Here is a 13,746-nt window from a genome sequence, read left to right as displayed (position 1 = left end):
TGACTCGTGTGTCCTTTCAGAACGAACGTATCACAAAGGCAGTACATACCCTGTTTTGCGTATTGCTGGAACAGTCTATTCAATTCAATTTTATTTCCAACGGTGTTGGGGGCCCTGTATGAAAGCTGCCGTAGACACCTTGAGGGCCTGTATGAGCGATTCAACTAGAAATTATAATGGCACATATGCTGTGACAGACTTATCAATAGGCAGGGTAGGCAGCTGCCTAGGGTAACAGAATTTTGCGGGGTGGCCACAAATTTGCTGCCCCCCCCCCCCCCCCCCCCCCCCCCGGAAAATAAATTGCTTTTTTTTTTTAATCTAGCTTCAAGTTTAGCTATTTTGGGAATTCTAGCTCCAGATGTAGCTACTTTTAAAAATTTTAACTCCAGACTTGACTATTTTTCTGTCCCCCCCCCCCCCTCCCCTTCCCTGACCGTAGGAAGCAGGGGTTGGTCGGACTCAACTTCTAACCTAGCCTAAAGGCCTATTCAAACACTTGCGTTTGCCCACGGCAAATTTCCTGCAATCTCTTACGACGAGAGAACACGGTGGCTCCATCTATGGGGTGACCCTGGAACTGCACTTCACTAGTGCGGAAATTTTGCAGTGTGTGAGATCAAATAGTGCGATATCTTCGCCATAATGTCAAGCTCTGCATTACACCTTTCTTCCTCAGGTTTCCCATCATAACCGATGGGAATAAGGGTCTTATTATTTTTAAATGTACATACTATCTGCGTACGAGCAATAGTCATTTATACCACTGTCAAGTTTTTCGAGCCAACAAAGAAAGAATGATCCACGAAAAAAGTTTTGAATACATACGGAAATGCCAAGTGTTCTACGGCTGCCTGGTAGATGGCGCCAGTGCGATTTCCCGTCGTAAGAGATTCTAAGAGGTTTTAAGGTACTTGGTCGTAAGCAGTCGCAAGCATGTGACTTAAAGGGACACTGACACCCCAAAGGTCTTATTTTTTTTATTGTCGAGAACGATGCAAGTTGCAGTCATAGACACGCAAAAAAAAACGCATCGCAAAAAAAAGTTTTCTTGCGCGCGCGCGCGCCTTTTTATTTTTGTTGTTTCATTCTCCCGCCTCTCGCTTCTTTTGATTCGTGACGTCAAGAATCATGAAATTTAGAAGCTTTGTAGGCGACATCTTCATAACATTTAATAACGACAATCCTAAAACATGTTTTTTAACGCAATAGCGAATGCACTACGGCCCTTCTTTTTGAAATACCAAAAATCGGGAGTTCGTTGTGGTGCAGTCTCCTGGATTTGTATCCTCCCACGGAAAACAGGCGACACCGCTCAAAACCGGTCCGCCGCAACGCCGCCGCTCACTCCTTTCCTCCTCGCTTTGAGTCGCCATGGCGACAGCAGGGAGTCGTGAAAGAAAGTGGACTCTCAGGACTCTGCAATATTTTACGTCAACGCACCGGCGCGGACTGCGCGGGAACTTCGAATTTGGCATTTGGAAATTGTTTTTTTACTTCACAAATACTGAATTCCCAAATTTCAAATTTTGAGGGTAATGTCCCGGCATCGTTTTCAATCGTTTCGGATAATAAAAAAAAATGTTTTTGATGTGTCAGTGCCCCTTTAAGACTGACGCCGTACTGTCTAATCTGTACCTTTGTTGACTAACAGTTGTTGGTATGGCATGCCTCTGTGAAGAACAGACTGCAGATCACCTGGAACGTGGATCTTGACCCGCTACCGAAATCTCGGCGAAGCAACTGCGCTCTCTCTGCAATTATGCCTTCGTCGTGTTGCAGACGCCTCGGCCGATGTTCAAATCCGTTGACCGGTGATGCACAGGCCGACACTGTGCCTCAAAGCCACTAAAGTGGTCAATAAACGTATGGTAATTACTCAATGCTGCCTTGATGGGTCTTATCCACGATGCGTGCATAGAATATCCGATGGGCTAGCAGTCTATATGTAACGAAGTACTGTATCTGTGTGTACATTGTCTGTCTGCATATTTTTTTAAAGTTTTGTCCGTCACTTTTGTGAATATTGCGTAGATGACACCAATGAAGACTGGTCACTTTTACCGCTTTACTCATACGAGAGTGAGTGTACCTTGTGAATTCATTCCCAGTACTCACTCTTAAGAGTCACTGTTCTCTTTGTGTAACCTTTTTGGCCAATTTTACGCATCTGCCAATGAAGACAGATTTTTTGGGGATGTACAAATGCCAACCTTTTGGGCTAAGCTCCATAAGCTAATTATCACAAATACAGAAGACCTAGGGAAAGCTCCTTATATCATGCACATAAAATGTACCAAATACGTTGAGCGTGCCATCTCTGTACATTTATCTTATTCCTTTGTTTACTGTTATATTTCCTAGCTCTGTTGCTACTGCTGTAAGAGGTCAGGGACATGCCAAACTGTATCATAGGTTTTTTTTTCTGACCGCCACCATCAACTCTTGATGGAAATACATTATTATTATTATTGGTATTACCGTATTTATTTGAATATAAGGCGGTCACGATTATAAGGCGAGGAAGCAGTTGAAGGACCCGAGAAAAAGAAAAAAGAATCGACGGATTTTGAAAAAAAAGCTTGCCTTATATTCGAATAAATACGGTAAGTGTCAGTTTACTACAGTCGAATCTCAAATTCAAACTCTCTTAATTCAAACTTGCGGATAATTCAAACCAACATGCAGGTCCCATCCTATGCGTGTCTATGGGAGAAAACTCCCGGTAATTCAACCTTTTCTTCATTCAAACTTTTGGCCCCCCTCGAGTTTGAATTAACAAAATTTGACTGTATAGCCAATCTTTGTGAATGTTACATGATCAGAAGCTAATGGAAGCCTTTTCTGGGTGCTTTATTTTACGATGTAAAAATGAGGGATGGATGGATGCAATGTTTGTGTGGGTGTTTTTTTTTTTTTCTTCAGAACATGTCTGAAGGTTGCCGTTGCTTCCTAAGCTGCGACCTTGATCGTTTCTCACGAACTCTTCTGGCTGATGCCCTGGCAATCCTGCGGTGAAAAAATAGCATGTTTGCTATTAATCTCGTAAGGAAACATGCACCAGGGGAAAACATTTTTAAGATTTCATTTACAATAACTGAATGAAATTTTTACAGCTTATAGTGCTTGATCCCCTTTTCATAAACCTGGTGTTAGTTTTGATATAGCTTGTGTTTTTATGTTCTGGATGCTGTGCACATGTAGGAAAACCATTTTTTTGTGCACACATGGGACATGGTAATGCATTTAAAGAACTTAGTAATATAAGCTAATTCGCTCCTTTTAAACCACTGAGTGCAACGAAGAATAAAAATAATGCGTGGGAGACCTATTTCATTTTAAAATGATTCAAAATCGCAAAAACACCATCTTGAAGGGGTTAACAAAATTGTCCCTAGTTTTTTTCATGAATATGTTAATATAGGGGGTATATTCACTGGACACCATATCTGAGTGCGCCATTCAGAGCGCATGCTCGGAACAAGCTTGCATTATTAGGCTGCTAAGACGGGTAATCTTGATGGTGTGGAATGCACCTTTCAAAAGAGCTCTGGAGGCTCACCATCAGCGTGCGCTCGGCAGTCGTGCACACAGCCATGGCCGCCAGTGAATACTCCCTATTAGCCCCGAGAAGTTTGCATGGCGCCCCCTTACGGCGAATTGAGGCGACGTCACGGCGAGGACAGAATTTCTGCCCTACTTGCTCCGGTCACCCTGTGGAGGCTGTGACTACGTTAGCTTTTGGCGCGCTCGTTTCTATTTAATATTTTTTTCGTGCGCGTTTTTCGTAGGAAGTGGAAATTTTAATATGTGGCTTTATTGAGGTATGGCTTGTAGCTGCAGGAGAAACTTGAACCAACATTTCAGGCACGGTTGACAAACAGGGCACGCAATGCATGAATCGCCGCTGGGATATGAAAATGAAGAAATATGGCCACAATTGCAGGAGCATCACTATAGATTTACATCACACACATTCAATGCTAGTGATGGTCTCATTAAATTAGGAGGTTATATACCATTTTTTTTGTATCTGTTTTTAAATAAAAACGCCGAAGCAGACAAGCTGTATGCTGCTCGAGCAACATGTTAAATGTAGTCTTGGCCATGGAGAGAGAATCGCAAGTGAGACAGTCCAAGTACAGGGATAAAGTAAAGAAAGACGGAACACAGGCATATACCAGTTATTTGTTTATATCTGTTTCTATTGCTCGCATTTGGCCATTGCTGGATTCGGATAGTATTTCAACGGACTCCACTGGTGGTGTCCGTAGACCTGTTTATAATATCGCTCAAGTAGTGTACAACAAACGTAGGTGAAGGTGTCTATTCTGTTATTAGTCCCTTGGGCTCTAAAATTGAGATTTTAGTTATATGAAATTGTCCTGAAGCGAAAATACCAGAAGCTTTAATCACGCAAACTGTCACCCTTCACAGGTTCCACATTTTCTGCTATTAGTGCAGCATCTACCACTGGACGGCTGCTCAAATGCTCGCTCTTCTTCCGAGTTTTCTTCTGTTGCATGGTCAGAGGGTCCAGCTGTAGGGAGTTTGGAGGCTGAGGAAGCTTTGGGGGACCTGCTGGAGTATGACTTTTAATCGGAAATGACAATTCATACTAAACAGTGTATTTTCCAAATACACAAGGCCAGAATAAAGGAAGAAGGTTGGGGAAAAGTATAGACGTTCCAAAGTATGATGCATATTTTGGGCAGTTCAATACATCTCATACAGGCATGGAGGTGATTTGGCCGTTTCTCCTGCTGCCATACAAACTATTTTCCAGTAGTTGCGCGAGTTCTAAAAAAATAAAACATGCCTGCATATGTGCACAAACTATATCATTAATTCACGAAGAAGCAAAATTGACGTAAAAGAACCCTGTTCTCTGAGCACTTCAAAGGCCTTAAGACCGATGGCCTTTAGAACACCTACGAACCAGCGCTTGCAGGGCGGCACGCGCAAAGTCGGGGTCGCGATCTAATTTGACGGCCGCCCAAAGGCCTTCGATATAAATGCCATTTGAAATGCCTGCAAAGCGGGATGTAATATTCTCCTAAATCGTGAACATGGAGGGATCACAATTCCAGCGTCTGATGCTGTAAAACCCTTGATGTTTGCGAGCCCTTAAGTTTCACGAATTGAAAAATTCGCGAAATTTAAGGGTACATAAAAATTTTGATTTTTAAGAGTTTCAATGCAGGCGTCTGCAATTCGCGAAATTTAATGGTCGCGATTATGTCCTCCATGACCGATTCCAGAAAAATAGGGGCCTCAACAATAAAGGGTTTTATAGTACACTTACACCGCCGCTTCATCGACCCCTCGCACGATTGCCTTGTGCTGTGTGGACCGACAGGGAGGTTCATGGCGGAATTGCTTTCGCCGATAGCTTTCCGGATTTTTAACCCAATTATAACGGTAAAAGTGACAAGCACGCTTGTACACCAACTCATGTTTACAAACAAACCAGAGCGCCCCTAGCGGACGCCACCAGTGCCGCGCATGCGCGATGGGGGTGTGGGCAAGAAGCTCGCCGTCGCCCATAAACAAACCATTGAAATGCGATGTTGTCGGCGTCGGTGTGAGTCCCCCTGCCCTTTTTCGCGTTCGCATTGTTGATTCTACGTCTTCCTGGCAAGGTCTGACTACTTCAGCGGCGTCAGCGAAATTACCGAGGCTCGTTACACCGCAAAACTTCGCGTGAATAATGTGACATGCGGCGATTCATTCCGCGTGGACGCAGCAGAATGTACGCTAAAGCCTGAGTCGCATGATGAGATTTCGCTCGGAATTTTCAGTCCGGACGTCGGTCGGGCTACAAAAGCGTGAACCGTAGCTGAGATGGTCGACGTCGATGCTGAAAATCTCAAGCAGAATCGGACCAAGTGAATCAGGCATAACAAGTCGGTGATGGCCACTGGTAACAATTATCAATGCATCCTTGTATCTACTGTTTACGTCGAGCCTGGTTACCAACCTTCAAATTTGAGTCTTTTGAGGAATGCACTTACTTCTTATCGCAAGTACCGGGCCCACGTTTAGTCTACGGGCCGGTGTCGTCTAAAAGAGCAGACGACAAGCAGAAACGTTTGAAAGAGCAGACGGCAGTTTAAACAGTCAAGCGGCCGTTTGAACTTGAAGACGCACTGAACGTAGTCCGCAGATGGTCCGTACAACCTCGTGGTTTTCCGCCGTTCATGTTAGAACAAAACAAATAGAATTGATGACCAGAAGTATCCGTGAATTCAATCCAAAGTGCTTCCCACCCAAGCAATCGTGGTCCGACGGCGTCTAGTTTTCCCTTTTCACGGCACATATCCACCTTCTCGGACGAACCGAGCACATGAAAACTGGCCTTCAAACCTTTCTCGACTCTTTTAGTACAGCCCCAGTCGCGGCGTTTTGACGAGAAGGCAGGTTTTTGTCTGGTTCCTTTCAAAACAACGCAGGAATACATGTCTCGCATTGGGACTTCTGCCCACAGCCCCAGACCAGAAGTGCGACCGACGCGCCACCACCGCGCCGTGACGTAACAGAGATGAGTTCGTGTATTGACGGTATGGAAGCACGTCGATATTGGCCTAGCCCAGCGTCTTGTACACCGGGCAAACAAGGTCCCGCTCCTCGAAGTGCTTGCGGCACACGACGGCCAAACCAGAAAACGGGCAGGGAAGCGAGCCAGATGCAAGATCGTGAAGCGGAGTCCTTTCCCTGACGTCACGGTACACCTCACCCAGTCAGGGCGCGGCGACCGCAGCGACGCTTGTGTTCGCTCTCGGGGCTAATACACCAACACGTGGCTGCGGTGGCGCTGCTAATGACAGGGCACATGTGCAGGCGCTCCACTTGGCGTGAACCTGGTTCCTACGCACGCACAGTGCCCACACCTCGTGCGGAAACTGCACATTCACCGACACCTCGTGAGGGCTTGTTTGTAAACAGCGCGCTGGCCTCTACATTCTGACGAAAACTTGATAGTTGCATTCTACATGTTCTTAACTATATGTATGCCAAATTTGGTCGTGCTAAGAACAAAAATTCTTGTCTGCAAATCGTGAAGATGCCCCATAATTAGGTACATAAAGAGAAGAATGCGTTCTAATGGTGTGTAGCAACTCTTTTGTGGCGGGAAAAATATTTTTTTCGTTACTATTTTGTGAAAGATTTAAGCTACAGGAGACTGCGATGAAGAGGAGACGGCTAGGTGTACTTCTCAACATAGTAAATGTGATGGCGGGTGACATCGCAATATGTAGAACCGCGCAAATAAAATTGGGCCCAAGTGTATGCCGTTCTCGGTTCCCAAGAGTTCTTCATGTGCGTATTCGACTAGTTTTGAGATCGTAACCGGTCCTTAATAGTTTTATACGTAAAATATGGAGATGTAAAAATAAAAAACGTCATAAAACCCAAAATCACATTTTTTGTGGAATATTGCCGCTTTTCAACTTGCATCTCTTGTATTAAGCCAGGTCACTGGATTGTCACACATCTTTCTAACAGTTCTAGTAGCACAAGATGATGTGCTCGAAATATAAGTCCACCAGACAGCCTAGAAATACAGAGAAGAAAACAACTGATTATTTGCTGGCCTTCAGAGACTGTTTAGATGTCTGGAGGAAGGAAGCCCTGACATTTAGAAATGAGATAAGACAAATTAAGCAACGTCAAGTCAGATCACAGATATGCAGCATAATGCAGTTTAAAAGGCTAGCGTGTTCAGGTTTTATATTTGTCTTAAATCGGGGATCAAAAATTGGCTCAAGCTTTTCTCCGGAAGGAATTTATTTAAATTTCTGGATATAGAATCACGAGCCTACTTTTTGGCGATAATTTTTAAACTATTTTCAGTGCTTCTTGCTAATTTACAAATGCAGTTACTAGAGTCGCATATATGTTATGTGCTGAGCCTGATTTTATAAATTAGAGACAGCTCAAGCATGTAGCTTTTACCGCAATGCTATGGTCAGTTGCAGGTTAACAAAAGTATTCGAGGGAAAGGAGAGTAGGGAGGAGGAAGCAAACGGAATGCTGGAGAGGAGAGAAGAAAACCTCCTCCTCTCTCCAACGTTCTGTTTGCTTCCTCTTCCTCAGCCTTCCTTTCCCTCGAGAACTTTTCTTAACCTGCAACTGAGTATAGCTTAGGTGGTGAAGGGAGTGTTGGCGACTTCAGCAAAACTGACTGCACGCAGCGGCTAGAACAGAGAGCCGCAATGGCAGGTTTGCTCGCCAGCCTTCTGGAGCGAATCGGGTATTCACGGCGCCCGGCTAACCGAAGACGAAGCCGTGAAGGTAGGCTAAAAAAGCATGCGGTGAAAATCCCGAATAGTCGCACAACATTTGCCCATCGAATCCTCACCTCGAACTGATCATGAGCTTAGTCTCTGGACTGAGTTCTGGCGGTGGCTCGCAGGCTTTGATGATGAGCGCCTTCAAGCGTTCCAGGCAGTCGGTGGTGTTGAGTTGCTGGTACCGTGTCTTTTCAGAGGTCACTATGAGCTGCCCGTTTTTGTTCATCATGTGCTGACACTGCAAATACAGAAGCAAAGAGTAAAAAAAACAAGTTCCAACATTTTCTATTACGAGGGACATAGAAGACAATTTACAGACGACAAAGGCTTATGGCGACTGCCTTCCTGCTAGCGAAATGCGGGACATGCTGGTGCTGACTGGTGGGAGGAGGGGGTTATGTGTGTAACAGAAGGAAGGTATTATCAGAACTGCTGCAACTGAAAAATTAAAAGCTATTAGGTGAAATTTATTGACACGGGCACCGCAATATGTGGCTCTGCTTACACATTTAATATGCTATGCTGTCCGAAAGCATATTACACACTAGCAAATTGTATTGAGGAAATTAAGCTCGAATAATTTTCACTCCCAAATGCCAAATATGTTGTTAAATATGTGCAAGTTGAAAACATAAAAACTGACTGCAGCAAAACTCAATACATCAAAAGAAAAAAAAATCTTTGGTTTATTGGTTTTTGGTGATGTTTATTTACAAATTTAGAACCTTATCTTCTGTTAGACTCTAGTTAGTAGCAGGCCTTTTGCCTTGTGTAACAATCTTCACAAAAAAAAAAAAAAAAAAGATTTTACGGCAACTTTTTTGATTGACAATGCATTATTTGAAAATAATTACAATAATTTATTTTTCAACTTTTGGCAATATATAGCCACCAAGGGGAGAGGCACCACGGTGCATGCGCGTCGTGTCTCCTGCAAGAATGACGGTAGCTTTCTGCAATGTTTAGATAAAAAATGGCATGCCATCGCGATTCACACGATTACCAGCAACCTCTACACATCCCCGTTGTTCGGCAGCGCTGCGAGTAGTTGCACAGTGAATTTTACGAAATGCAGGGCATTTTTGAAGATTTTAGCGTTTCTCGCGGGATGCCAGCCCTCGATGCGGGACGGGTGGTCACCTTATACAAGACCTCTTTCGTTTTCGTAATTTAGACACCAACGCAGCTCAACCAACCACACCTTCCAATTCATTGACCATTGGAGAATGCCAGTGGAATTCTCGAAATGTGAAACGGGCTGAATGTCTGTAATTTTTTAAGTTCGATTTTCGCAGTCAAGCGCATATGAATCAAACAAGGTCATTCCTTGCGATACTCACAGTTTCTAGTAGTTTTTTCCTGCCTAGAGGAGGTATCCATTGAGCACTTTGGACGTGGAATCTGATCTCCACCTTGCTGTTCACTGTTAGGAGAGACACACGCTTATGGTGTGCAGTCGTGCAGTGCCTTGTTGCGAACAGCAGGGAAAGGATCGAGTTGTCCCGCCTCCAGCGCGAGCTTCGTACCTTCGACAACGCTTCGGCGCCTCGTGCACCTCGAGCGCGCATGTGGTTAAGCGGGAGCATAGCCTCCTAGACACTGAGAAATGCCTGGCAGATCGCCACGAGAAGCGGCCGCCCAAATAGTCCCTTACCGAAATTCAGTCTGGCCACTTTGATCACTATCATCATCTGTGGAACGGCATCTGTGCCATACCAATGGCGGCCTTCTAGTGATGATAAAGGAAGACGTTGAAGATGCTCCTAAGCGGATCTTGCGAGGCCTGTACATTCAGGGGGTCAGTATGACGCGACGCCGGAATGGAACACAAGAGCTACGTAAGCGTTTATTTCTAATAACTCAGATTCAGACAATCTGTGGGCGACACACAATCGGCTTTAAAGCACTTTGGTGTATAGAATTTTCTCGAGGCATGTGAGTGGGTTGGAGCTTTGTTCTGAATGCAGGTTCTTGGTCACCTTCGAACTGAAAGTGATCGAGAAAGAACTCGCACTGAACAATTCGTCGCGTGCCGTGGACTCGCGAAAGTGACGGTGCCGATACAAGTTAATTTCCGCCATTGATATGGCAAAACCTAAACTGCTTTACAAACCACCAGATGGCACTGAATTTCGGAAAGGGTCCATTGAAAAAGGTGGAGCGGCAGACAACTGATGAGAGAAGAGCCACGTGACTGGCGTCCCGCTGCGGCGAGACGCCGAAACAGACTTCCCGAGCGAACGAGTGTGTTTCGGGTCCCCGCCGTTGCAAAAGCTGTGCGCTGACGTCCAGATTCCTTGAGAAATGGCTCTTTGATGCTCTGTGCTACCTGATCCTCGCGCTCCAAATCTGCGACCGGGCACTTTATGGCTCCGTCGTCGAACCGCCAGGCTTTGAGAGTATAGAGGAGGCTACGGCGGGAGGCACGAGGCGCGTGCTAGAGACCGGGAGTTCGAAAGGCATGCCCTGTCGGTCGCCGACTAGAAACGCTCACCGTTTACCTTTGTTAACGTTCTGACCACCCGGTCCGCTACTGCGGCAGTACGATACTTGAAGCTGGTCTGGAGGAAACAAAGTTGAGAAAACATTCAATCACATTTTTTGTCTGACAAGCAAAAGGCTTATCGGGAGAGAGAAAAAGGAGTTACCAAGCGGCACGTTTCCTGTGAACACGTTTTCGTCGTCTGCTTTTCCAGACTGCTGAAGAGGGGAGGTGAAGGATCACACAAAGTTGTTGAGTTGTGACAACACAATGAGAAAAGAAAACGATTTTCGAAAGCACGGCGTAGTTATATTACCTACTTTTTCGGATGCCTCGTCGTCCCTTGACCATTTTGAAAATTTCAGACCCGAATTAAGAACTGAAAGAGAAGGATTCAGGAACAAAATTCGCCTAGAGAACTCGAAGCAGACGGGCAGACGACATATCCCCATGGCACTGCACAAGGCTTGGTCGCTCTGTTTTCTTTTGGACAATATCCAGTTCCCGTTAGGGGTCTCTTTAAGAAGTACTAATTTACTACATTTATTTGTAAGTGTGTTAAAAAAGATTTAAATAGTTTATAAATAAAATTTAAAAAATCATAGGTTGTTAATTTTACCAAACATAATTGATAGGGCAACGGCAGCGCCCTTAGCGGTTCAAGTGCCCTCTTGAAACAAAAGACTGACAACGGGCAGTTTCGGTTTCGGTTTCACCGGGTTGTGCATCTGTCGCCTGCTATCGGCTCGCACCACCCTTGCTCACGTCGTCGTGGATTACGCCACACTTACGCGCGATGCAGTAAGTGCCCTTTTCTTCTTGTCGCTACAAAGCAGACACAACGAATAACGAAACAATTACGATTTTGCTGGCACGGGGAGCGAGCGAAAACGCCGCAATGGCGAAGTCAAGTGAACGCAGATCAACGTAATCAGAACGCCTTGTCAGCTCACTGCTAGAATTTGTTTGCAACCTTGAGAACAGCCACTGAGTACCCTTGTTCCCGTTGCAATTCCCTCACGACGACGTAGCAAGATGTGCATGTTTGCGCTTGAACGCATTCTCGTACAGCGAGGTTCGTCTTGTACCGCGTTAGCCTGATTGAAAATCGCGATTGGTGAGGCAAGAGTGTTACGGAACTGGGGTATTAGTTTCAGCAGCTGCTCTCGAGGCTGCAAACAAATCCACGCAATATGGTGTCTGGAACGCGTCTCCGACCGGTGTGTTTATCGCGTCCAAAAAAGTGGTCCCTCGATTTCCGCCTGATGACGTCGTACAAGTGTCATGCTGTCGCCGGTCGCGATCCTGGCGGCGTCCCAACAGCCGTGGTGTTTGTAGAAGATGCCTGATCTGCTTCAAGTCGCTCTCAAGTGTGGCTGTCCACGGAAGTTTCGGCAGCCAGAAGTTGGGACGCCATGCGACAGCGATACTCGTGTTCGGTTGTGCTACTCGCAGCCTTCTCGTTAGCATTTCTACGACCAGCCGCCAGGATCGCGACATGCAACAGCATGACACTTCGGCTTCTGTGACGTCATTTATTGCCACTTTGGGACCACTTTTGATGTAGAAAGTAGCCTGTTCCATGAACCTGATAAAATTTGAAGATTCGTCAGGCAGCACACAAAGGAGCCAACACGGGTTCTTTCTCTTCGTCATAATAATGGCTATGTAACTTCTCCTGTGAAAGTAGCTAACACTTTTAGAAATTTTTTTAGTGAGTGCGATTCTACGGACGTTTTTATAAGTGCGCCCTCTATGAGTAATGTTGAATGTAACGACACTCTGACTGTCAATCAAGTTGTCACACAAGAAATTCTGGAGGCAATACAAAGGGTAAAGCCCAAGCGGTCTGTAGGGGCTGACTCTATGCCTAGTTTTATTGTTAAGGGATGCGCTGAATTGTTTGCCCCTTTATTAAAGCATTTTTTTAACCTTTCATTGAGAACTGGGGTCTTCCCGTATTTGTGAAGAAATTCAGTTGTAGGTGACACGTCTAAGGTAAAGAACTATCGCCCCGCGTCTTTGTTATGTGCGTTTTCAAAGGTTTTCGAGGTTGTTATACATGCTCATGTTTCTTTTTACTTCAGTCAAAAATTAGCCACTGTTCAGCATGGATTTGTAAAGGGTCGATCTGTGGAAACGAACCATTGTTCTCTAGTGGATTACACGGTACCGATAATTGTTACGCGAGGACAAGTTGATATTGTTTATTTCGATTTATCTAAAGCCTTTGACAAGGTAAATCATAAATTGCTATTGTATAAGCTCTCACTATATGGTGTATCTTCGACGCTTTTAGATAATAGCTATCTGTCTGAACGTCAAAATCGTGTATGTGTCTCGAGTTGTTTGTCAGATGTTCTTGTGCCCAGTTCAGGTGTTCCGCAGGGGTCAAACTTAGGACCGCTTCTGTTTCTTGTTATTATTAGCGATATTGAAATGTGCGTAAAAAACGCGCAGATGCTTTTATTCGCTGATGATATCAAGATCTTCATGAGAATACAATCGGAGGATGACTGCGCTCTTTTACAGAATGATGTGTCACGTGTTTCAGACTGGTGTCTTGATAACTTTTTACTTATCAACCCTGATAAAACAAAACAACTTACCGTGTGTAGAAAACGTGAAATTATTTCTTATCCGTATCTACTTCGTAATTCTATCCAACGTGTCCTTCAAGTCCGTGACCTTGGAGTGTATTTTGACAGCAACCTTTCTTTTTCACATCATGTTAGCCAAATTGTTGCCTCTGCTCTTAGAGTGATGGGAATGATATCGCGCCTTATGTGGGACTTTTCAAATCATTGGTGCGTGGTGCGCTTGTTTTGCGCCTTGGTTAGGGTTAGACGCGAGCTCTGCAGTGTTGTGTGGAACTCGCTGAATTCATCTGATGCGGCACAAATTGAAAGAGTGCAGAAACGATTTATTCGTATTGTTTATGAGGGGTACTTTGAAAGGAGATGTTTCTAC

At 44.9% G+C, this 13,746-nt stretch overlaps 1 protein-coding gene across 1 annotated transcript; it reads right to left on the bottom strand.

Moving 5' to 3' along the window:
- Positions 1-8,358: 8,358 nt before the first annotated feature.
- On the bottom strand, positions 8,359-11,232 carry LOC8044150 (peptidyl-tRNA hydrolase ICT1, mitochondrial). Its single transcript, XM_029982956.4, has 5 exons — positions 11,097-11,232; positions 10,943-10,994; positions 10,796-10,855; positions 9,635-9,717; positions 8,359-8,532 (listed from the first exon to the last, which is right to left on the bottom strand). The coding sequence occupies exons 1-5, from the start codon at positions 11,226-11,228 to the stop codon at positions 8,359-8,361; spliced, it is 501 nt and encodes a 166-aa protein (XP_029838816.3). The 5' UTR covers positions 11,229-11,232.
- Between the last annotated feature and the right edge of the window lie 2,514 nt (positions 11,233-13,746).

The sequence above is a fragment of the Ixodes scapularis genome, unplaced genomic scaffold, assembly GCF_016920785.2.
Source record: "Ixodes scapularis isolate PalLabHiFi unplaced genomic scaffold, ASM1692078v2 PGA_scaffold6__148_contigs__length_123643588, whole genome shotgun sequence".
Classification (NCBI taxonomy): domain Eukaryota; kingdom Metazoa; phylum Arthropoda; class Arachnida; order Ixodida; family Ixodidae; genus Ixodes; species Ixodes scapularis.
Note: the sequence above shows the minus strand (reverse complement) of the source record. Positions and strands in the feature narration are given on the sequence as shown.